We start from the raw sequence: 23,754 nt of genomic DNA on the forward strand, positions 1-23,754 counted from the left end.
AACACATTCTGCGCCTCTGTGGGGGGGGGGGGGGGGGCAAGTTTTGGCTCGTGGTCCCTGGTAGGCAAAAAGAACTCCGCAACTCATTACACTAGGTAGTATGGCACTTAATCAGTGATGATAGCTTCTGGGAGCCTCAGGGGCTCACCCAGAAAGTAGCATTTCATTATATTCAATGCTGGTTTTTTCATGTGCACAGCTTTGATGTTGGCTAATAATGGCTGTGCCCTCAAAGGGTTAATTTAATTTCATTGTGCACTTGAAGAAAAGCATTTAAAGGAAGAATTTCTGAACTACAGAGCCAGAGTGCATGGGGTAATTATGTTAAACCCTGGTTTTGCTTCATTTGAAGCCACAGGAACCTTGGAGAATTCAGCTGAATCCCGGGTTGCAATTCTTTTGACCATGTCATGACCTATTCATCTAAGGTGTTTGCTTGGAAGTACCCAGAGCATGGGTTCGAATCCTCCTCAAGGTTCCTACTGATTTTCTCAATAAATGAATCTTGCCCTCACACAAATTACTAGTCTATATAACAGAAGAAACGGTGAGCTGTCAATTACGCATCAGAGGTGATAATGGATTTTATTTGTAAACTAAGTTTACTTTGAACACTTGTTACTTGTATCTGTTGGCTAGATAGACTTTACCACATGGTACTTGTATCTGTGGAGTAGTACAGTTCTAGCAGGCAGTAACTGTCATATGGGTAATAGCCAGTGAAGCATGAATTAATGTTTTGGGTGTGCTAATACTGTATACTCATAAGACAGGATATTCTCCTTGGAAATAGAACAGACGAAGGTTTAAACATATTTTACCAGAGCGTTAGACAGGGTCACAAACGGCAGAAGCATACCCTGGAAACACAAACCGAAACTGTCTCTATTTTCCGCTTGTTACAACTTATAATAGTTGTTACATCTTGGCTTAACGTGTTTATGACGTATTTGAACGTTGTTACAACTTGTTATATTGGTTGTTATAACTGGTTAGGAGGTGTTAAAACTTGTTCGAACGTTGTACCAACGTCGTAGTTTCGGTGTGTGTTTGGAGGGTAGCAGGTTCAGCAGATTTATGCAGCACGGGATTCATAGCATCCGAGAATGTTGAGTGATAGGTCAGTGGATACACTTTATCTTCATGCTGGAAGGTATGGGTTTAACACAATGTTGTCGGAAAGTACAAGTTGAGAATGTTTAAGAATCTGTCAGGGAAATCTACCAAACTATAATTGTCACACCAAACACTCTGCAGAATATTGTGTATCATATTGAAACAGTAAACAGAAACAAACTGCCTTCTAGAAAAGAAATATAGTTACCCTATTCTTCATTGAACTGTTTTAATATTTTCTTCGTCAGATCTCCAGTAACCAGGCCAATTTCTCCACTAGAATGGTATGAAGGCCAGGTAGTTCCAGCTCTTCATGTGATACGTTCATTTGTCTCTCCACATAACATAACTGAAGAATCTAAGATACTGCAGATCATCAGTGCTCATCTATCACCTCTATATATTAAGGTAGTTGACATTGCTTTTCATTGTTTTCACAGGGTTGTCTCGCATTCAAACACTTATCATGTAGTGCTGAGAAATTTCCAAAATACTCTATATTGAACTTGACTTACCATCATTTATTTTTCTAAATTATATAAACTACTAACTTTATTATTTAGTAACTTGTTTCCTACACACATCAAAGTCTAGTCATGTATTTCTGGGGTAGCCCCCAGTGGGTCCCTGAAACACTCTTCCTGTGATGGCTTCCCATGCTGAGTCCCATCAGTAATAGGAGTCCTGTTGGCAATATTGGAGACAGTGCCAGAACTTGGCCCCCCTTCTGTAAGAGGGCCAGGTTCTGTCTTGTGGGGAATTTCCTACATGGGAAGTGTCACTTCCCATGTGACACTTTTATCAGACCTTCCAGATGAAGTTAGTGTGTATCAGGCAGTGATCATTTTGTGGGATCTTTTGCCCACCTCCAGTGATCTAGGTTATGTGCCTGATTGGATGCCCTGCAGCTTGCTTTTAGGGACCCAGATGTGGAGATGCTTGTAAGCTGTGGCTCTGTCCACACCACCACCTTGCCCTTCAGGCTTGGTTTGCCCTCCATCTGATCTTACTCCCCTCCCCCCCCCCCCCCCTGCTTCCGGGCCCAACGTGTCTGAGGGTTTCTAGGTTGGAGCTGGGTTTAGCTTGGAAACGTGGCTTGGGTGGCTCTGGGGGTTGCCACTTCCATTTCGGGCATGGAAGCAGTTGAGCTGGCCGATCTCGCCAAGGTTTTAGGGTTTTCCTTCAAACTGGCCCCCTCTTCTGAAGCCTCTCCTCTGGAGCCTCTCATCTGGGCTCTGCTTTTGCATCCTGTGTGATACTTTCATCTTTGGCTCCCGAGAAGTATTGGTTTTCTTTGGACTCCAAGTGGTTCTTTGTCCCTTCTGGTGAGGTTGTCTTGTTGCAGAGGGAGAAGTTCTTACGCTTCCTTCCCTGTACGGGTTTGATTTGATTCATCGTTCTTACATTACTGAGCATGTGGGGATCTCCTTTCATTCTTGGTTTTTTCTTGATCGGCATCTCGTGCAAAATATTGTCACCTCATATCATGACATGCTGGCAAAACTGCTGCAGCTTGCGTTTGGAGTCGATATTATCTCTGCGCCATTTTACAAGCTGTCTGACATGTTTGTTCGCCCCTGGCCTACTCATGCATCATTTGAGCCTCTTTGGTTCTTGGACCTTGCTCATCCTTTTCTCCTTGGTTTACTGTCCCCTTCCCTTCGGTCCATGATTCCTTTGCTAAGGATGCCCTTTTTATTTTTTTTTTTCTCTTGCCTCCGGTTGTCGGGTCAGGGGGAGCTTCATGGTTTCCTTTGGGGGTATGGTTTTTCTTTTGGCCCTGGTGGGTGTTTTGTTCATTTGGAGCCAGCTCCTTCATTTTGGCAAAGAACAAGTTTGGCCGGCTTCCAAAGGGGTCTTTTGGTTATTACTGTATTGCTTGGTTGGTTCGGCCGGGGGATTTATTATGTGCTGTCCACTGGCGGCTCTTCACCACTACCTTTGTGCCACCAATTCTACCTCGGTGGATACTTTGTGGGTGGAGCCTGTATTCTTGGTTCCCTGTTCCAGGGCTCGTGTTTCTCGGGTATTCTGTAGTGTTATCAAGTCCAGTAAGCCTGCAGCTTACCCTTGTGCCAATGATGTTCAGTAGTACAGTACTGTATGCTGCTCTGGCAGCTGTGTTTGCTAATATGCCCTGGATTGATATTCAGGCATGGGGATTTTAGCAGTCTAATAGGAATCTGGGAGTATGGTATATAGTTAATGTTCCCAGACCTCGGCTTCCTTATCTAGCCTTGAGTCGGATCTCTCAACTTGTGGTCTCTGTCTTGACTGCTTGCAGTTCTATCCCCCCCCCCCTTCCTCGGAAAATAGGCGTTGAATGTAATGAAATGCAAATTTCTGGGCGAGCCCTGATGGCTCCCTGATTCTCTTCCTTACAGGTTGTTTGGTTAGGGTTTGTGTGTGCATTTGCTCCAGAAAGCTCAATCCTTTGAAGGGTATGCACCCACCCCAAACAGGTGGGGTAGGTGGGGCGAACAAGCATCCGCTAGTTTTGAGGCTTCGGTCTGTTTGGTTTCCTGACTTTCTGGATTCCTTTCCCAGTGAGGTGATGGACTCATAATCTCCCTGCTCTTCTTTGAGAAGACCAGGTTAATGCTCTGGTCCTCAGTAGGCCTAAAAATGCCACGGCTGATGCAACCTAGAAGTTGGGAGCCTTCTCGGCCCAGAAATTGGATCTGCATTACATTCAGTGATGTTTTTTCTGGGGGGAAGCCCCGTCGGCTTCCCGGAGCTTTACTAGGCTGATATGCTAATGTCAGACTTTGGCATCAGTCATGTGTATGGAGTTCTAGGGCCTACCGGGGACCACGGCCAGAACCTGGTCCCCTTAGAGAGGCAAGGGGAGCAATGGCCTATAGAAACCCACGTGTGGTTAGAAGCATTCTATGTCTGCCATTGACTGGGTCAAGCATCCAGAAAGGTAAGCATTCCAAAACAAACCCCTATTCTGGTTAAAATTGCTACCAAAAGCCGAACTAGTGGATAGAACTCCCCAACAGAAAACAAGCAAACTAGTATGACGTCACACATCACCGCACCGCTGTCTGCGCAGTTCCCCCCTCCCCGGGAGGGGGAAAGGGGAGCCCCAGACCTCCCACGCCGGCTATCCACCCATCTGTGGATATATATACACCTGTGTTTATTTAGGTACATTTATGTACGAATGAAACTGTTAGTACACCAGTGACTGTCCCTTTTCAACCCTTCCAGTCCCACTCATGTGCATGTCCAACCCATGCTAGAGTCATTCAGGGGACCCACCTCTTTCGTGCTATGAGGTGTGTCGGTTGTCGTGCTGGTTATGTACTCGCCTGGTACGGCTCTCCTGGTTGTGCTTGCGGGGTTTGAGCTCTGGCTCTTGGGTCCCGCCTATATGGAAGAACTTGCGGGATAGTACCAATGGAGTGTAGTAGTGCCATAGGCACAATCGGGGAACACTGTATAACCATCAGAGGTCTGCGGTTGTTACACGTCCTACCTGCGAGCATCCGCCGTATTGCCGGTACGTCTGTGGACTTCCCAGGAACACTAGCCTGTTTTCGAATAGAGGTTTCGGCCCATCCTGGCTGTGGTGGGTATGTGGGTCTGCGGGCCGCTCCAAGCAACAGCCTGGTGGACCAACCTCTCACATGTCAAGCCTAGCCTCGGGCCAGGCTTGGGGAGTAAATGAACTCCTTGAACCCCATCCAGCAGGTATCGGCCTGGTATCTCCGCCGTCGGTCGCTGGGTGTGCAGATTCCTGGGCCTGCTGGATTCTGTTGTATCTCTGTTGGCCCTGTCTGGGGGTCTGCCTGCACCGTTCTCTGCCTTTGCAGAGGCACGTTGCTACTTACATGTTGCGTGTTGCGGTGGTGAATGTTGCGGCTGCACGTGTGCATTGGTAACGTGTTTTGCGGTGGCGTGACCTTGTTCCGGTGTCCAGTTGTGGTGTGACACTTTGCTGCTGTTTTGTGCCTGGGGTTGGCGTCTGGGGATTTGTTTGTTATTTTTCGCGATCTTCAGGTCCCTGGCTTGGCCCTTCCATATGCGTGGGGTTCTGTCCTTGCCTGATTGTCCACCCCTGGTTGTTTCCTGGGGTTTGAGCTTTGGCTTTTTCATCCTGCTTTTCCCCAGTCGCTTCCCTGGCATCTCCTTTGGTCGGTTTTGCCTGCTCTTGCTGCTATAGGGGGGGGGGGGTTGGTTTCTACCGCTTCCCTTCCTTGTGCGTTCCCTTTGTTTCCTCCTCTCCCGCAGGGGTGTTCTTCGTGCGTTCCTTGGCTTCTTGGGCGTTATTTCAGCTTGTGTCCTATGGTGCGCTTATGTGTCTTGGTCTGTTTTCGTTGGTCGTACCCCTTGGTTTGGGTACTGTTCTGGTGGCAACCCTTTCAATCGTTTCTGATCTCCTGGCAGGCTTGCTTGCATTGGAGTTTTCTGTTCGGCAGACGTTCCATCTCCTTTGTGCCTCCTGGGCTTTGGTGGTCGCGCCAGAGATCTTCCTGCGGCTCCGCCTTTTCCTGGGCTCGGAGGTGCCTTGTCGGGGCTGTTTACGTTCTGCCTCGTGTGTCTCGCCTCCGGTTGGTGGTCTGGTGGCTTCGTGGTAGGTGTTCCACCTGCGTACTTCTTCTTGGCGGCAGTATAGGGTATTTTGGTGGTCCTTCCTTTTCCTCCGGTCCCTTCTTAGGTGCTGCAGTTGTTACTATCGGCTTGGTTTTTTTCTGGTGGGGTTGGGGGCCGTCGTCTTGCCACGTACTGTCACCTCGTTTCATGCGGCGCTGGCGGAGCCGCTTTGGCCTGCTTTCGGTCTTGGTGTTGCATCTGCACTGTTGGTAAGCGGTCTCGTGCATTGTTTCACCTCCAGCCTGTTCGTGCGCCACTTGCACCGTCCTGGTCTCTGGTCATCGTGCTTTGTCTTCTCCTCGGTTGGTGGTGCCCCATCGGTTCTGGGTTTTTTTCGGCGGCTTTTTTCCTGTTGGCATTTGCCTCTTGGGGGGGAGGGGGGTCAGGTCGCTGGGCATCTTGCCCCTCGGTGGGGGGGGGGGGGTTCTGCTCCTTCGGTTTTGGCATTTTAGTTCTTTTGGTGGCAGCAGTCTCCAACTTTTCTGGCACGGATTGGGGCTGCTGCGTTCCGGAGGGGTCCTTGGGTTGTTGGTGCTTGGTTGGTCGGGTCGGGGGTGTGTCGTGATTTTGTGTTCAGTGGCAGCCCTCCTCCTGTTATTTGCATGCCACGGCCTTTATGTCCGGGGCGTGTTTTGAGTTGATCCGGTTCCTTTCTTCCCTGTTCGCGGGTGACGGTGTCCCGGGTTGTCAGCCGTGTTCTTGCGACTGGCCTGCCTGTGTTCTTTTCCCATGCCTGTGGCGTTCGTGGCTTCGCTGCTCTTGCTGCTGTCTTGGTGGCGTGTCCTTGCTGTCATTCGGGCACGGATCTTTGGTGTTCGTACAGAGGCCTTGCTGCTCGTTGTCTCGTGTTGTTCCTGGGGCCTTTTTCAGGCTATGTCGCCTTGGGTTGGCGTTGGCTGCCGGTTGTCTCGCTTCCGTTGAGGGGTGCGTGGTGTCTGCCTCCCGGTTCCTTCCCTTTGACCTTCCTCTGTGGGTAGTTAGTTCTGGGGAGCCGATGGGGCTCCCCCTAGAAAACCAACGTTGAATGTAATGAAACGCCATTTTCTGGGCGAGACCCGGAGGCTCCCCGGCATCCCTCCCTCCCTCCGGTCGGAGGTTTTTCGCGTGTTTTGACATCCAGCCTCGGAACTGATGGGTGGATAGCCGTCGTGTGAGGTCTGGGGCTCCCCCTTCCCCTTCCCGGGGAGGGGGGAGCTGCGCAAACAGCAGCACAGTGACGTGTGACATCATACTAGTTTGCTTGTTTTCTGTTGGGGAGTTCTATCCACTAGTTCGGCTTTTGGTAGCAATTTTAACCAGAATAGGGGTTTATTTTGGAATGCTTACCTTTCTGGATGCTTGACCTGGTCGATGGTAGACATAGAATGCTTCCAACCACATGGGTTTCTATAGGCCATTGCTCCCCTTGCCTCTCTGAGGGGGCCAGGTTCTGGCCGTGTTCCCTGGTAGGCCCTAGAACTCCATACACATGACTGATGCCAAAGTCTGACATTATCATATCAGCCTGGTAAAGCTCCGGGGAGCCTCCGGATCTCGCCCAGAAAATGGCGTTTCATTACATTCAACGCTTGTTTTTTTTTTTCCTCCCTCCAGGAAGTTCTTGTCAACAACAGAATTTGCTGTATCATTCTGGAAACTATGGAGAAAATTGCAAGTTTTGTGTCATCACCAAAAGACAAAATAATGTGAGTAGTCCAGTTTGTTTTTAAATAGGAAGTAATTGATTTTGTGTTGGTGTGAAGTTATCTTGGTTTATCATTATCATTTGTTATTGGTTTACCATAGAAGTTGCATAGAAGTGCATATTTGGCAAGTTTTAGAGTTCTGTTTCAGTGTACTTTTGGAGAGGTCAGACTTCCATATTTACTGCATGCTTTAATCTCATTGTTACAATCCAAGTTAAATGTAGTTGACAAAGGTTTAATGTTTTCAAAAGGCCCATTTTATCTTATTGGAATAAGAATGGAACTTGATCCCTATTCCTCCTTGATTAAGCTTCCCTTTGCTTTTGGCTTTCTGAAGTTTGGAACTTGAGATAACACACAGACTTTGGTCATTGTGAGTGGTGTTAATTTTCAGTTGTATTTTCTAACAAAATTGTGACTCGGTTTCCTCTCAATTCATGCTAAGTTTGCTGTGTGCCACTTGATTTACGTAGAGAGTCGGAGGATAACATTCAAGATATTGTGAGAGAAACCTATGCTCTATTTGCAATTGTCACTATCACTTTTAAATTCATGAATGGGGAAATAAAAAGAAATTGCTCACAACATTTGTAAAGCTGAAATTAGAATACAGTGTATACAGCAGTTGTGTGGTGTTCATGTCCCAAGAAGTTCACTAATAAACCAGAAAAGTTCACAGATGCTACTAAATGGCTTGTGGACCCCAAAGCAAGAAGTGTGAGGAGAAGCTGGAGGATTTAAATATGCCAAAGCTAGTAGTTAGAAGGAAGAGAGCCAATGCAGTAACCATATACAAAATCATAACAGAAGTGAACAAAGTTGACAAGGGTAATTTAAGTGGGAGTCCCTACGGCTCCTTGGAGCTATCGAGCTAATATGCGATATATTAGACTGGGGCATTAGTCTATGGAGTTCAGCCTATCAGGGACCACGAGCCAGATCTTGGCCCCCCTCAGAGAGGTGCAGGGAGCAATGGCCCTGGAAACCCCCCCTCCCCCCATGGTTGGGGTTTTTCCCTTATCTGCCATCAACTGGGGTTAGGCACCCAGAAAGGTAGGCATAACGAAACAAACCCCACATGGTAAGAAAAATGGAGAGACAGTACTCCCTCCAATCCAAAGGAAACGAGCAAAGAAGCAAATGTCACACTGCACCACCGTGTCGCTCGTCCGTGCAGCCCTCCCCAAGAGAGGGAAGGGGAAGCCACTGACCTCTCCACGCCGCATACCGAGCACTCCAGTTCTTTCTCTAATGTGGTCTGGGGTGGACGTCTTTTCTGCCCTCGAATTCCAAGGCGGGGTTTTGCTTTCGTGGCGACCTCTGCAGTGTTGTTGTGTGTGGTGGCTAGGTGTCCTCAAGAGTACTGGGGCTGCATGCACTTAGGGGCATCCTTCCCTAGAGGCCCTGGAAGTACTGCATATTAGGGTTCTCTTCCCCGATGCGTTCGGGAACCATTTCCCTAGGGGTTTTTGCTGCTCAGGATTTACCCCACCCTTGTTTAGCCTTGGGTAGGGAGTAGCATCGTGCTGGTTGGGGTGTCAAGGTGTTGTGCACCCTGCCTACCTATGCGGCAGCCAGTTCCTGTTTCCTCTGGGGACGTTGTACTTTTGCGGGGTTTTTCTTGTTTTTATTGTCTGGTTGGGGTCTGCCTGGTGTGGCTATGCTGTAGTTCCACTTCTCATATTTTGGTGGCCTTCTGCTAAGCCCCTGTGATTGTACACGTTGCAGAGGTTTCAGTGTTTTGATCTCTCCCTTATCTTTGGGCTTTGGATCTTGACCAGTTAGCAACACCTTGCTTGGGCTTTCCGTAGCAGTCACCCTACGGGCCCTGGAAAACCCTATCGGAGCTCGGTGGACCTATGGATACGTCTTCAGAGTTCCAGCTTGCCTCATGTGGGTTTAAAGGTTGCTGTGTGCCCTTGTCTCATGGTGACAGTAACCTCGTTTGCCTCGGTCATGCTGCCTGTTGGGTCAAAAACACCATTGACCCGGAGTTTCTTGCGAGTCATGTTCTCTGTTTGTTCTCCAGTACTATTCTATTGACATTACTATTAGGGTACAGGCAGCATCCACGTTGCATACTAGGTTCAGGTTGCTGCAATGCACAAGGTTGGTTCCCACCCGGATGCCTCGTGGCTGCCCCGCTTTGGTTATGGGGACCCAGACCTGGGGGAGTTAGTTGCTTCAACTTTGGTTCCCTCTGCACTCCATGGTCCTTTCCCTGTTGTTCACCCTGCTCCCAAACGTATAAGGGTTTCAGAGTTTGGGCAGGGTTTAGTTGGTACTGAAACTCGGGCAGCTTCAGGGGCTGCCCCACTCGGGTTGGGGACGAAGGCATTCAAGGCAGTTTCTGTTGCCGAGGCTTCTGGGTCCCACCAGTATGCCCACGTATGCCCACGGGCGCACAAATCCTCGGCAACCAGGGACACCAAAAGGGTAGGAACCTGCACATGCAGCTGCACAAGGTCAACATTTTGAGAAAGCACAGGGGCGAACAAGAATGCATTGATGCCCTTATGCTTACATTATGGAGGGAGAGGAGGCCTGGTCAACGACTAGGCCACGGAGACACTTGGCCCCAAAATTATCTCAAGGTATGGAAGACTGCTCTGCCCTGGGTCCTGACTTGGGGGATCCCAGTGGCCAAGGCCCCCAGCGACCTGGGGGCCTTGGGCCCTCCCCTTTGTTGCAGGGGAAGGGGTTTTCTTACCCCCCTGTATGAGTATGATCTTGGGTTGGCTCCTCCCCGGGTTCAGTTCCAGATTCCCTTGGGTTCCTCGGCCCCGTCCTTCCGGAGGTTTTCTGCTTCTTGTATCTCCCCTAGGGAGGTTTGGGAGGCTCTTGCTGCGGTACCTCTTGCGAAACTAGGATTCTGCCTCCATGATGGATCCGTCCTTATTTGAGTTCAGTTCTTCTTCTTATTTGAATTCAGTTCTTTAGTTCAATAAAGGGTGCGTTGGGAGGTTCCAGAGTCTTGGCTGGCAGACTGCCCTTTCTTTTCGTTGGGGGTGTGGCACGAGTTCTGTCGAACCTGCACGCTTGTGTGACGAGAGACTTGTACCATTTTGCAGGTTTACCTAGGGGGGTGAGTTTGAGTGCCTTAATGCATGCTTGTTCGTCTCTATGCTTTCTTGGGATGTTGGCCTTGTGCAGTTGCACATCCAGGTTCTTATCCTATTGGCGTTCTTGGTTGCTGAGGATTTGCACACCTGAATGGGCAATTGGCTTCAGTCTTGCACTTCTTTTGCCTTCTCGAGCTGTCTTCTGCTTGGCTTGAGGATGATGCGGAGGCGTTGAGTGCTGGGCCTTCGTCTGTTGTGCTGTCCTCGGTTGCTTGGGCGTCGACCGCGCTGTTGAAGCTGTTTGTGCCTATCCTGGAGGAGGTGGTGTCTCTGTTCTCACCTCACTTACCGTCAGACTGTACTCGCTCTGTTTGGAATCCACTTGTGCCCCCTGGCTCTTGGGTTTTCGTCACCATTTTATCCGTTGCTGTCACGCAGTTTCTGCAGGCAGCTTCGTCTAGTTGTCATCCTATGTCAGACTTGTTGGTTCTCCGGGGCGACCGTTCTCAGTCTTCTCGGAAGGGTCATGCCAGGGCTTGGGGTACAGCTGGTTGAGGTGGGCCTTTAGTGCCAAACGTTGCCTTCGAAGCCAGTGTTGGCGCAATGATCGCTGTTTGTTGGTCGGCTTCTTGTAACAATCATCAGCCCTTTCGCAGTTCGCCCAGTCAACTGGGCATGTTGTTGGGGGGGGGGGGGGAGCTCGTGCTTGGTCCCACAATTCGTGGGGGTTTACAATCGTGTCATCCGGCCTGTGGTGGCGTTGGGCGGCTCCTTCCCCTTCAGGGGGTTCGGGGCTGGCGGGGACGACTTTTCCCTGTGTTTCTTCAGGTCATCTCGGAGTGGGTGTGGTTGAAACGATCCTATCCCTCGGGTGAGTTTCCCGCCTGGTTTCCAGTGCCAAAACGTGACTGTGCGGATCTGTGGTTCATTCTGGACTTGTCCCGTCTGAACCCCTGGATTCCTTGCCCCTCCTTTCGGATGACCACTCTCTCGGGTCCAGCCTCTTTTGGACCCGGGTGCCTGGATGGTGTCCCTGAACCTTATAGATACGTATTGGCACGTTCCTATTCATCCAGGGTTCAGGGACTGGTTAGCTTTCGTGGTGGGGTATCAGGCTTACCACTTTCATTGCCTTTCTTTTGGCTCGAATCTGGCACCCCGCATATTCACGCCTCTTACCCGGGTCGTGGTCTGCGTCTGCTAGGGGTTCGAGTCCTAGCCTACCTTGAGGATTGGTTGGTGTGGGCTTCCAGCCGGTTCACTTGTCTGCTCGCCATGGGTGTTGTTCTTTCCCAGCTCACCGGGTTCGGGTTCCTGGTGAACTGAAGGATGTAACATCTGGTTTCATACCAGGTTCAGACCTGGCTGGGTCTTGTTTGGGGTTCTCAGGTCACTTCCATGTCTCTCCCTCTGGAAGCATTGCTGAGGCTGCGGTTGTGCCTTGGGCTCAGGTCACTCGGCAGTTACTCGAGCAGTTGTGTGAGAGTTTGAACTTTGCCGTGGTGGTCTACCTGCTAGGTTGAGTTTGGCTTCGGCGTCTGTTCTGGTTCCTTCAGAGACGCCCCTTCTGCTTCTCTCGCGATTGCTGGGTTTATTCTCCGGGTGCCTTGCTCAGTGTGCAATACCAGGGCATTTTCCGTGGCTCCGCCTCTTCCAGCGGGTCAGACTGGTCTGGTACACGGGTGGTTTTGTCTTCTCGGCTCTTCCCATCTGGTCATTTTGACGCGGGTTCATCACCATTTGTATGGTGATCAGGTGGCTTCGTTGATGGTGTTCCACCTGAGAGCTTCGTCTCGGCGACAGTATCAGGTTTCCTGCTGTTCTTTCCGCCATTTTCTCTCTTCGTATTTTGTCTTTTCCTTTCTGTCCTGGCTTTTTCAGGACAGTCATTTGATGCCTAATACTGTCGCTTTGTATCGTGCAGGGCTGGCGGACCCACTCCAGTTTGTGTTCGAGGTGGATGTCACTTCTGCCCCATTCCATATGCTTTCTCTTGCTTTTTCACCTCTGGCCTGCATAAGCAGAGCCACCGCCTGAGGTGAAACGGAGTTGCCCGAGATGTCCTGGTCCTTGGACGGGGTGCTCTCCTATATTTCATCTCCTCGGTTTGTGATGGCCCTTTCAGTTCAATTGGTTTTTCCATAGCTCTGATTCTTTTGGCATTGGCCTCTGGGGAAAGGGTCAGTCTAGCTTAATGCTCTCCTCCTGCACAGGGGTTTCTGCTCTTTTTGGTCCTGGTAGTCAGTTTGTTCGGTTGTGGCCTTCTTCTTTTCTGGTGAAGAACGAGACGGCTGTTTTCCGGAGGGGTCCTTGGGTCATTGATGCTTGGTTGATCAGGCCGGTGGTGCATCATGTATTGTCAGGTTGCTGCTCTTCACTGTTTTCTGTGCTCTTCAGCTTCAGTGGCTGGGGATGCACTTTCTGCTGATCCGGTTTCCCTCGTTCCCTGTTCCAGGGCTCAAGTCTCCCAGGTTGTATGCAGGGTTATTAAGTCTAGCCAGCCTGAGGTCTATCATCGGGTTCATGACATTGGGAAGTTTGCTGTATTGGCTGCCGTGTTTGGCAACATGTCCTGGGCTGATATTCGGGTGCAGGGATTTTGGAGATTGAACAGGGTCCTGGTTGCCTGTTATTTTGTTAACGTTCCTGCTCCTAGGTGTTCCTGTGTTGCTTTGGGTCGCAGGTTGCAGCCAGTTAGCTCAACTTCGTATTGAGGAGTGTGTAGCGGTTGCCTCCTGGATATGTCTCCCTTTTCCTTATCTTTGAATATGTAGCTCCAGGGAGCCATAGGGGCTCCCCACAAAAAACCAGCATTGAATGTAAAGAAACGCCATTTTCTGAGTGAGCCCTGGAGGCTCCCTGGCAACCCTCTGTCCCTCCGGTCGGCATTTTTTTCACGTTATTTGATACTTGGCATCCGAACTGGAATGCTATGTAGCCAGCGCGGCGATGTCCGGGGCTCCCCTCTCCCCCTTCTCGGGGAGGGGAGGGCTGCACAGATGAGCGACATGGCAGTGGAGTGTGACGTTTGCTTGTTTGCTTGGGATTGGAGGGAGTTCTGCCTCTTTGTTTTTTGTTGTTGTTGTTGTTGTTTTCTTACCCTGTGGGGTTTGTTTTATTATGCCTACCTTTCAGGGTGCCTAACCCAGTCAATGGCAGATAAGGAAAAACCCAACCTCAACCAGGTATCAACCACAAGGGAGTTTTCCAGGGTTCTGGAAAAGTAGGTAGTTAGCGACTTCAACTTGAAATCCATAGACTGGGAGGCATGTGAAGTTATCTTGAGGGTATCTTGAGATGATTTCGGGGCTTAGGGTCCCCGTGGCCTAGTCCTTGACCAGGCCTTCGTTTTGTTACACACCCCAAAGAAGCAGCCTGTAGCAGCTGTCTAACTTCCAGGAACCTATTTACTGCTAGGTAAATAGGGGCATGAGGGCAAAAGAAACTGCCCATTTGTTTCTGCCTCCGCCAGGAATTGAACCTGGAACCTCAGGACTATGAATCCCGAGTGCTGTCCACTCGGCTGTCAGATCCCCTCATCTAGAACAGGGGACCTTTGGACCTGTTGATTCGTAAACCTCAACCTGGAAACATTCGTGTATCAACATGTTAAACAAGCTACGAGGATGAGGGAAGGGGCTGTTCCTTCCATGCTGGATTTGATATTTACCAGAAAAGAGGAGAGATATTTGACATTCAGTACCTTCTTCCCTTGAGTAAAAGTGACCATATCTTCTTTGGCAATGAAGTATGCAATGCATTTTTTAGGCAGGAAGGGTATGGATGCCATAACATCAGAAGCTTAAGATGTTATATGATAGGTTAGTTACAGGAAAGATGTGACATCATGATCATAGGACTCATCCTGTAACTACCCCTAGGTAATTACACTTGAGTAAACTTGGGTAATTACACACACGCACACAAATAAGATGAGGTTCAATGTTCGCTTAAATTTGGGCTTCATTAAACTTATCGACTTGAGAATGGTCCAGGACGGACCGCAACGTCGTCGTTCCTTCACTTTCTAGTGTGTGGTCTGGTCAACATCATTAAACTTATTTTGCAGTGTATCTAGTTAATATTACTTTCATTCTTATGATATATACATTAATTGTTTTATACAATAAATTTTCAATACATTTCTTAATTGTACTGTATTGCAGATGTGAGCAGGTAATTGCATCTCTTATAGACTGCTTTGCAAATATTAACACAGACAGAGAACATTTACTTGTGTTGAAGGCTCTAGTAGGTGTGGCTGGCCATGCCTCGCTCACCAGCCTCATGTGCACCACTGCAGGTATTGCTCCTCGTCTACTCTTACAATTACTGCCATCCTTAACAGGTAGCCTTTATATGCATTTTCTCTTGCATAAACTACATCTAGATTTTTGCAACTGTGATCACAGTGAAAATGACCTTTTCTTAAATTGTTTAACTATTCTTACCCTATTAATCAACTCATAAATTCTGTTTTATTATATTGGTAACTTATTTGCCATCTTAATTGGAATGTGTTTTAATTGGGTCGTGATTATTAAATAAAATATTATATAACGAATTCATATGATCTTAATGTAAAACATGTTGCCAATAAAAATGTTTCTCTTATCAAATTCTATTCAGGTTCATGTTTGGTTGGAAAGTTATGTAGCACCATTGACAAAATATGCATACGTGAAGTGACCACTGTCAGCGAGTTGCTGAAGTGGGTTATGGTATTAGTGGAAGATCCACCACCATGGTTACAATCCAACTGTATCTGCCCATCCCAGTTGTTGGCTACACTTCTCAAGCAGGTTTATCAAGCATTGCATTACACACATTCAGAGAGACGTAAGGATGAGATTTCTCTTAAAAATTAATTCGTGTAAATATGTATTATTGTATTTATGAAGCAATATACTTTACCCTTCTTTAGGTACATTCCAGTTTTAACATAAGTTGCCTCAAAATATACTCTTGATATTTCGTCCTTTTAAAGAATCTATTTTGATAGTGTGATAATATTTTGATAAAGGTTATGAAAAGACGGTGTATAGGCTGTTGCTGTCTAGTGTGAGAGTGTTGCACCGTTGGTCCACAGTAGACCCAGAGTGGTGGGAGAAAGTTGCTCATCTGCCTCACTATACAGCCTTGATGGGCACCATCATTACTAGTGCAAAGGATATACAACCTGACAGACAAACAGGTATGTTATCACAAGCTACCTCACTCTATTCTTGTAGTTAGTCACAACTTTCACTGTAAATATTTATATTAATAGTAACAGTGGAATATTAATGCCAATAGCTAATGGTGTGTTGTGTGAAATAATTATTACCAAAGTTCTAACTGGAAGTTCACCAGTTATAGCTGATTAATCCCTAAAAGTAGTAGTTATAATTCCCTCATTGTACATTTTAACACTTTAAAGCGCGCGCGCCCTGTGAAAAAAAAATGGAGCCCGTAGGGGCTCCATGGAGCCCCTACGGGCTCCATGGAGCTATCAAGGCTGATGAGGATATCCCTAACTTTGGCATCAGTCGATGTGGGTGGAGTTCTAGCCCTACTGGGGACTACTAGCCAGAACCTGCACCCCCTCAGAGGCACGAGGAGCAATGGCCTATAGACATGCAGGTGTGATTTTGGAGCATTCTATGTCTGCCATCGACCTGGACAGGCACCCAAAAAGGTAAGCACCCCCAAAACAAACCTCTATTCTGGTTAAAAACGACAAAAATAGACAAACGAGTAGACAGGACTCCCCAATTTTAAACGAACAAACAAGCATGATGTCACATAAGACGTGCCACACGTTTGCCCAGCTCCCCTCTTCCCGGGAGGGGGGAGGGGAAAGGGGTCGCCCCAGAACAACTGGCTGGTGTGGGCTCCCAACCGGTCCGCTTGTCTACTCACGGACAAGTGAGCCTTGCAGGGGGTGTGTTTCTTTCCCACCTCGCCGGGTTCGGGATCTGGTGAAATAGAGGAAGTCCAATCTGGTTCCATCCTAGGTTCGGACCTGGCTGGGTCTTGTTTGGGATTCTCGGACGGCTTCCATGTCTCTCCCTCTGGAGGCATTGCTGCGGCTGCGATCCCACCTTCGGCTGTTTCTGGGGGTTCCCGAGTCACTCAGTGGTTGTTTGAGCAGTTGTGCGGGAGTCTGAACTTCACAGTACATAAATATAGACTAAAATGAGTGTACATTTGTGAAATAATTCCCTACAGTCGGAGACAGGCAGGGGGTACTGGTTTACCCATTGGGTCGGGTTTGGCTTAGATGTCTGTTCTGGTTCCATTGGGAATGCCCCTTCTGCCCCTCACAATTGCTGGGTTTGGCCTCCAGGGGCCTTGCATTGGTTGCTGTGTCGCTGTCGCCGGCAACCTTTTCCGTTTTTTGGGGTTACAGTGCTTTGGTGCCTACCCACGCCCTCACTTGATGTGTTTATGGACGCGTCGTCTCTCGGCTGGGACTTTGTGACCAGTGCTCTCCAGGCCGGCTAGGGGTGGTGGGATCCGTTCTTCGATCGGCCTCACAGCTCGATATGGGAATTTGCGGCAGTCTGGCTGTCGCTTCGGAGGTTCGACCATTCTTCTGTCAAGCTCACAGCTTGGTGCGGGAGTTCGCGGTAGTCTGGCTGTCGCTTCGGAAGGTTCAGGTCGCTCGGGATTCGACCGTTCATCTCCATTTGGACTGTTCTCCGGTGGTTCATTGCCTGAACCGCAGGGGTTCTCTCTAGTCCTTACCTCTTTGGGGCTGGTCGCTTCGAGTAGCTCATATGCTTTGGTTTCTTGGAGTTTGGCTCTTGGTTAAGTTCATATCCGGGGTGTGTCCAACATCCTGGCAGACGGCCTGTTTCGGTTCATTCCCCTGTCCATGAAATGGACAATCGACACAGACTCCTTCAGTTGGCTCTACCGGACATACGGACTCCCAGAGGTGGACTTCTTCGCAACAGCTTGGTCGATGGGTGTCTCGATATATATGTGGCGCCCTTCTCCGACCGCAGATTGTTCGTGGTGGATGCCTTTCGGCAGGACTGGTAGAGATCAGGTTACCTGTACTTCTTTACCCTGGTCTAGCTGTTGCTTCAGGTTGTCTGTTGGAGTTTTACCATGAAAGAGTTGTCCTAGTGGCCCCTTGGTGGCCGGCCCAGCCTTGGTTTTATGCGCTGCTTGCTCAATGTCCGAACCCAGGGCATTTTCCACGGCTTCGCCTCTTCCAGCAGATCGGACCGGTCCGATACATGGCTAGTTCGGTCTTCTCCTCCGCTCTTCGTGTCTGGTCTTTTTGATGCGGATTTATCACCATTTGTATGGTGATCAGGTGGTTTTGTTGGTGTCCCAACTGAGAGCTTTGTCTCGGTGGCAGTATGAAGTTTCATGGCGTTCTTTCCGCTATTTTCTCTCTCTTCGTAGGTTGTATCTCTCTTTATAGGTTGCCATCTTTCTGATCGGGCTGTCTTGGCTATTTCAGGACCTACATTTATTGCCTAATCGCCTCGTATTGTGCGGCTCTGGCGGAGTCGCTGCAGCTTGCGTTTGGGGTGGCTGATGCTTCTGCCCTGTTCCACAAACTTTCTCATGCTTTGTTTCACCTCCGGTCTGCTGATGCGCTGCCTGAGCCGTCCTGGTCCTTGGACAGGGTGCTCTCCTATCTCTCTCCTCCTCGGTTCTTGGTGGCCCATTCGGTTCAAGATTGTTTTTTCAAGACTCCTATTTCTGCTGACATCGGCTTCTGGGGGTTAGGTTGGCGAGCTTCATGCTCAACCCTGGTGCAGGGGTTTTTGCTCCTTCGGTCCTGGTAGTCGGTTTGTTCAGTTGCAGCCTTCTTCTTTTCTGGCGAAGAATGAGAAGTCTGATTTCCAGAGAGAGGTCCTTGGGTCATGATGCTTGGTTGGTCAGGCTGGGGGTGCATCATGTGTTGTGTCCGGTTGCAGCTTTTTGCAGGAAGTCACCTGTGCACCTTGGCTTCAGTGGCTGGGAACACTGGGTTGATCCGGTTTCCCGCATTCCCTGTTACAGGACTCAGGTCTCCCAGGTCATCCACAGGGTTATAAGTCTAGTCAGCCTGCAATCTATCCTCGGGCCCATGACGTTTGGAAGTTTGCGGCTTTGGCTGCCATCTTCGGCAACATGTCTTGGGCTGATATTCAGGCACAGGGATTTTTAAGGCCGAACAGGGTCCTGGCCTCCTGTTATTTGGTCAACATTCCTGGTCCTAGGCATTGGGCATTCGTGTGTGGCTTTGGGTTGCTGGTTGCAACCGGTTGTTTTCCCTTCGAGTTAAGGAGGTTATGGCAGCCGCCTCCCAGGTTTTACTCCGTGAATTACTTCTGGCTCGCACACCACAACACAGCAGAACAACACCCCAAGAGTACAGCACTGCACAGAGACAGGAGCCAGAGTCGAACGACTGCAACTCAACACATCGGCCTCAGAACTGGGGTTGGATAGTTGGCACGAGGGTCTTGGGCTCCCCTAACTCCCTCCCAGGGAGGGGGGGGGGGGAGCTGTGCAGACGGTTGAAGACTCAAGAAGGCGGTTGTGATGTCATGCTTGTTTCTTATTTTCAGATTGTGGCGTTCTGCTTGATAGTTCGGCTTTCGGTAGAAATTTTTAACCAGGTGGAGTGTTTTGGGACTCTTCCTTTCAGGATACCTAACCCAGTCGATGGCAGACATTGAATCCAACACATGGGTTTTCTATAGGCCATTGCTCCTCGTGCCTCTGAGGGGGCCAGGTTCTGGCTCGTGGTCTGTGGTAGGCAAGAACTCCAATCAAATTGACTGATGCGATGGTCTAATATTGTACATACATATCACCTCGGGAAGCTCTGGGGAACCTCCGGAACTCGCCCAGAAAATGGCAATTCATTACATTCAACGCTGTTTTTTTACTTTCCCATGTTCAGGAAATGCATTTTAACTATCAGAAAGGAAAAAAAAAAATGGTAATTTTTTTCTTGTACACCATGGAAGGGGCTTGTGTCCAGGCATTTGGCACTAGATATATTTTGATATAGAGCAATGCCAAATGACACCTTTATAGCTCATCCATTCGTGTCACAACTAGTCTATTGAGAGACATGTTAAGTTGGTGACTGAGGCATTAGCATAAGTTGTTGGTTTTGAAAGAAGAGATGTCCTGATTAGTTGAAAAATTACATCCTGCAAACTTATGAAAATATTTGACACCAAAATGCAATTTTCCTAAGCACCAGTCAATGGAAGGGTGACCAGACATGGTCAGACAACCATAAAGATTGTAAAGGGAGAATGAACTTCTTGCAAGTTAACAGCCATCTTGCAACCAGTTTGTAGGCCTCCTGGGAATGGTTCTGGTAAAACAAAAACCAACACACTACGAGTGAATATCCAATTTTACATTGCGTTCTCCACGAAATGTAAATACTGTAGTGGTGAGGAAATGTTACTCAATAAATATTAGGTGAATAAAGTTATGATGCATGATAAATTGTCTACTGACAGATGGGGATACCAATGCTGGAATCCCCCAAAATGGATTTTTTGCCAATAACTTCTTTTCTTGCACAAATAGAGAAAGTTCCTCTTAAGACATAACAAAACATGAGAATTCTGCAAATTTTGAGCCATAAGTCATGTCTCTAGCCCCAGTGGTTAGTGAGTTATGGCCATATATTCATTTCTCCCTCCCCCCCTAGACACATTTTAAGTGGTTGCCAGCCCAAAAATTATGGTAATCACCCAAAATCAACTTTTTTACTTTTAGCATATTTATCTGGGATTAAAGAACTACACATTTTTATTTCAGGAAAACTTTTTTTTTTTTTTTTTTTTTTTTTTTTTTTTTTTTAATTCTACCCAAATGGAGAGCATTGAAGGTGTCCCCACATCACAAAGTATATGTGCAACAATTTTGTCAAGGCAACATCCATCAAGAAGGTAGGCAATGAGTTTGCTGAAAGAAGAGTTCCTGGCAGGAAAAGAACTGAACCATATCTGGCAGACAATTGAGAACCTTTAAACTGGCAACAATATACTTCCCAATAAGGAAAACCTGGATGTGGAGGGTGTAAATTAGCAAGATTATATGGAAACAACAACAAAAAAAACCCTGGTTAATGATATTAAAGGGGTCCAGAAATCATGCCAGAGTCAGGGTAAAGCTGTCCAATCAACACTGGGAACCTGCAAAACAGTTTCTACAGTTCCTTACAGAAAATTTAGAACCGTCTGCTAACCAAGAGGAAGCAATAACCTGATGCTAAAATAAAGGAAGCAAGATGATAACCAAACTCAAACTGTGGATTCTGTCCTGCAACAAGAACAACACAAACCTTCAATGCCTGAATGGCAGGAAAACAGGATTGAGGTAGCCTGCAGAGTGAGATCATTAGAGCTCTCCATGGGCAAATAAACTGTGTCAAAAATCAAGGATATCACAATAAACCGAGGAAGAGAATAAAATGGTTCCCCCAACACTGAGGTGATCTTGATCACCATCATACCTAGGAACTATCGGGGCCATATTTGTAATACATATTAAGAATTCCAGGGGGAAATTTGGATCTTTCATTTGTCATTTGGATAGGGTTAAGGCAATAACTTAATTTGCTCAATATTCACATTAGTAACTCAAAAATATTTCCAGTGTAATAGCAGTGTAAAATTTAAAAAAAAATGTAGAGTATCAAAACTTAAATGAAACAAGGAATCAGAGCTACATTGGAGGGAGTAAAAATTTAATGTCCGTGCAGCTCCAGATTATATTTTATATTTGTTATTATGGTGAAAAGCTAATGATAAGATAATTTTAAGTCTGGTGACATAACTTAACAAAACATCTCTTTCAGTTGATCTGCTGTGTGACTTGTATGAAGTTGATGAGGGAACTTTTGATGGCTATTAAAGGACGATTGTTCAACTGGAAAGCAAGATACCTTTGACTACTTCAGTGCTTCATAAAGCATTTGTGTATATTAAGCTTGCTGATGGTTACTGAACCTTCATTATGTATGAAGGACACGTGTATCATATTGACTTCCAATATGGTTCATCTTTAAAGACACAAACTACATGAAGTATCAGTAGTTTTATTTTACTTCATCTCGGAAAAAATCAAATACATATAATTTTCAAGTAATTAAAATGTGCAATCAATAAAAGATTTTATAATAATTGTTTGATTAGTTTCATGGTTTGTTATTTCTGACCAGTGCAAATATTTATGAAATGTTATTTATATTTATTGTAGTAGTGTATCTAGAGAGCAGCATTATTAATTTCTCGTAAAGTGTGTAGACTAATATACAGTATTCCTGCTTACAGCACTGGACCTGCAGTAAGCCAAATGTTATTAAATAACTGAAAATAAGGAGAGCTTAATTCTTGAAGTTATCTTGAGATGATTTTGGGGCTTAGCATCCCTGCTTGATACCTGCTTGATGGGGTTTTGGGAGCTCTACTCCCCAAACCCGGCACACAAGGCCAGGCATGACTTGTGAAAGTTTGGTCCACCAGGCTGTTGCTTGGAGTGGCCCACAGGCCCACATACCCACCACAGCCCGGCTGGTCCGGAACTTATTTTAGAAAACAGTCTAGTTTTCTATTGAAGATGTCCACGGTTGAACAAATCCACAAGGGCCGTGACGAGGATTTGAACCTGCGTCCGAAAGCATCCCAGACGCTGCCTTAATCGACTGAGCTACAACATGGTCAAAACCCTGGTTTGTGTCTCGGAGAGGCTGCAGGATCCAGTAAGTTCAATAGAACTTCGGTTTCAACTCCTTTTGACCATGCCATAGCTCAGTCGATTAAGGCAGCATTTGGGATGCTCTCGGACGAAGGTTCGAATCCTCGTCACGGCCCTTGTGGATTTGTTCATTTGATGCATCACACAATTGTGATTTCTGTGTAATAAAGTAAGGGCGAAGAGGGAGAACGGCCTATTGACATAGCTCGAGTGCATGGGGGGGAATTGTGTAAAACCCTGGTTTGTGTCTCGGAGAGGCTGCAGGAACCAGTAAATTCAGTAGAACTTCGGTTTCAACTCCTTTTGACCATGTCGTAGCTCAGTCTATTAAGGCTGCGTTTGGGATGCTCTTGGACGCAGAATCGTATCCTCATCACAGCCCTTGTGGATTTGTTCATTTGATGCATCACGCAATTGTGATTTCTGTGTGTAATGTCCACGGTTGTTCCGACAATATTTCTTATAGTCGCTGGGAGGACGTTGAACAACCGTGGACCTCTGATGTTTATAGTGTTCTCTTATTGTGCCTATGGCACCTCTGCTCTTCACTGGTTCTATCCTGCATTTTCTTCCATGTCGTTCACTCCAGTACGTTGTTCTTTTACTGTGTAAATTTGGGACCTGGCCCTCCAGTATTTTCCATGTGTATATTATTGGTATCTCTCTCTATCTCCTTTCTAGTGAGTACATTTAGAGAGCTCCGAGACGATCCCAATAATTTAGGTGCTTTATTGCGTCTATGTGGGCCGTATATGTTCTCCGTATTCCCTCAATTTCAGCAATCTCTCCTGCTCTGAAGGGGAAAGTGAGTACTGAGCAGTACTCAAGACGGGACAACACAAGTGACTTGAAGAGTACAACCATTGTGATGGGATCCCTGGATTTGAAAGTTCTTGTAATCCATCCTATCATTTTTCTGGCTGACAATATTTGCTTGCTCATGCTCCCTAAACGTTAGATCGTCGGACATCATTATTCCCAAATCCTTGACATGCTGTTTTCTGACTATGGGCAGATTCGATTGTGTTTTGTGCCCTGTATTATGTTTGATCCTCATTTTTGCCGTACTTGAGTACCTGGAATTTATCACTGTTAAACCTCGTGTTATTTTCTGCTGCCCTATCAAAAACTTTGTTGATATCTGCTTGTAATTTTTCAATGTCTTCAGCAGAGGTAATTTTCATGCTGATTTTTGTATCATCTGCAAAGGATGACACGAAGCTGTGACTTGTATTTTTGTCTATATCTAATATGAGAATAAGGAACAGCAGTGGTGCAAGGACTGTAACCTTGAGGTACAGAGCTTTTAACTGCGCTTGGACTCGATTTTATTTGACTGTTACTGTGTTCTGTTCGACAAGAAAGATGAGTATCCAGCGTCCTACTTTACCAGTTATTCCCATTGACCTCATTTTGTGTGCTATCACTCCATGGTCACATTTGTCGAATGCCATTGCAAAGTCTGTGTATAAAACATCTGCATTTTGCTTTACTTCTAGAGCTTCTGTGATTTTGTCATAGTGGTTTAGTAACTGTGACAGACAGAATCTGCCCGCCCTAAATCTATGTTG

The 23,754-nt window shown here is 47.2% G+C and overlaps 1 protein-coding gene across 2 annotated transcripts in view; it reads left to right on the top strand.

The window, feature by feature from the left end:
• The window catches only part of LOC123763948 (uncharacterized), a 45,538-nt gene extending 23,929 nt beyond the window's left edge, over window positions 1–21,609 (top strand). For both annotated transcript variants that reach the window (XM_045751289.2, XM_069329979.1), the window contains exons 9-14: window positions 1,365–1,524; window positions 7,312–7,403; window positions 14,632–14,768; window positions 15,095–15,304; window positions 15,489–15,659; window positions 21,285–21,609. In XM_045751289.2, coding sequence (XP_045607245.2) covers window positions 1,365–1,524; window positions 7,312–7,403; window positions 14,632–14,768; window positions 15,095–15,304; window positions 15,489–15,659; window positions 21,285–21,340 — 826 coding nt within the window. In that variant the 3' untranslated portion in view covers window positions 21,341–21,609. The remainder of the gene's footprint in view (window positions 1–1,364; window positions 1,525–7,311; window positions 7,404–14,631; window positions 14,769–15,094; window positions 15,305–15,488; window positions 15,660–21,284) is intronic.
• The last annotated feature ends 2,145 nt before the right edge of the window (window positions 21,610–23,754 follow it).

Source organism: Procambarus clarkii, chromosome 23, assembly GCF_040958095.1.
Source record: "Procambarus clarkii isolate CNS0578487 chromosome 23, FALCON_Pclarkii_2.0, whole genome shotgun sequence".
Lineage (NCBI taxonomy): Eukaryota > Metazoa > Arthropoda > Malacostraca > Decapoda > Cambaridae > Procambarus > Procambarus clarkii.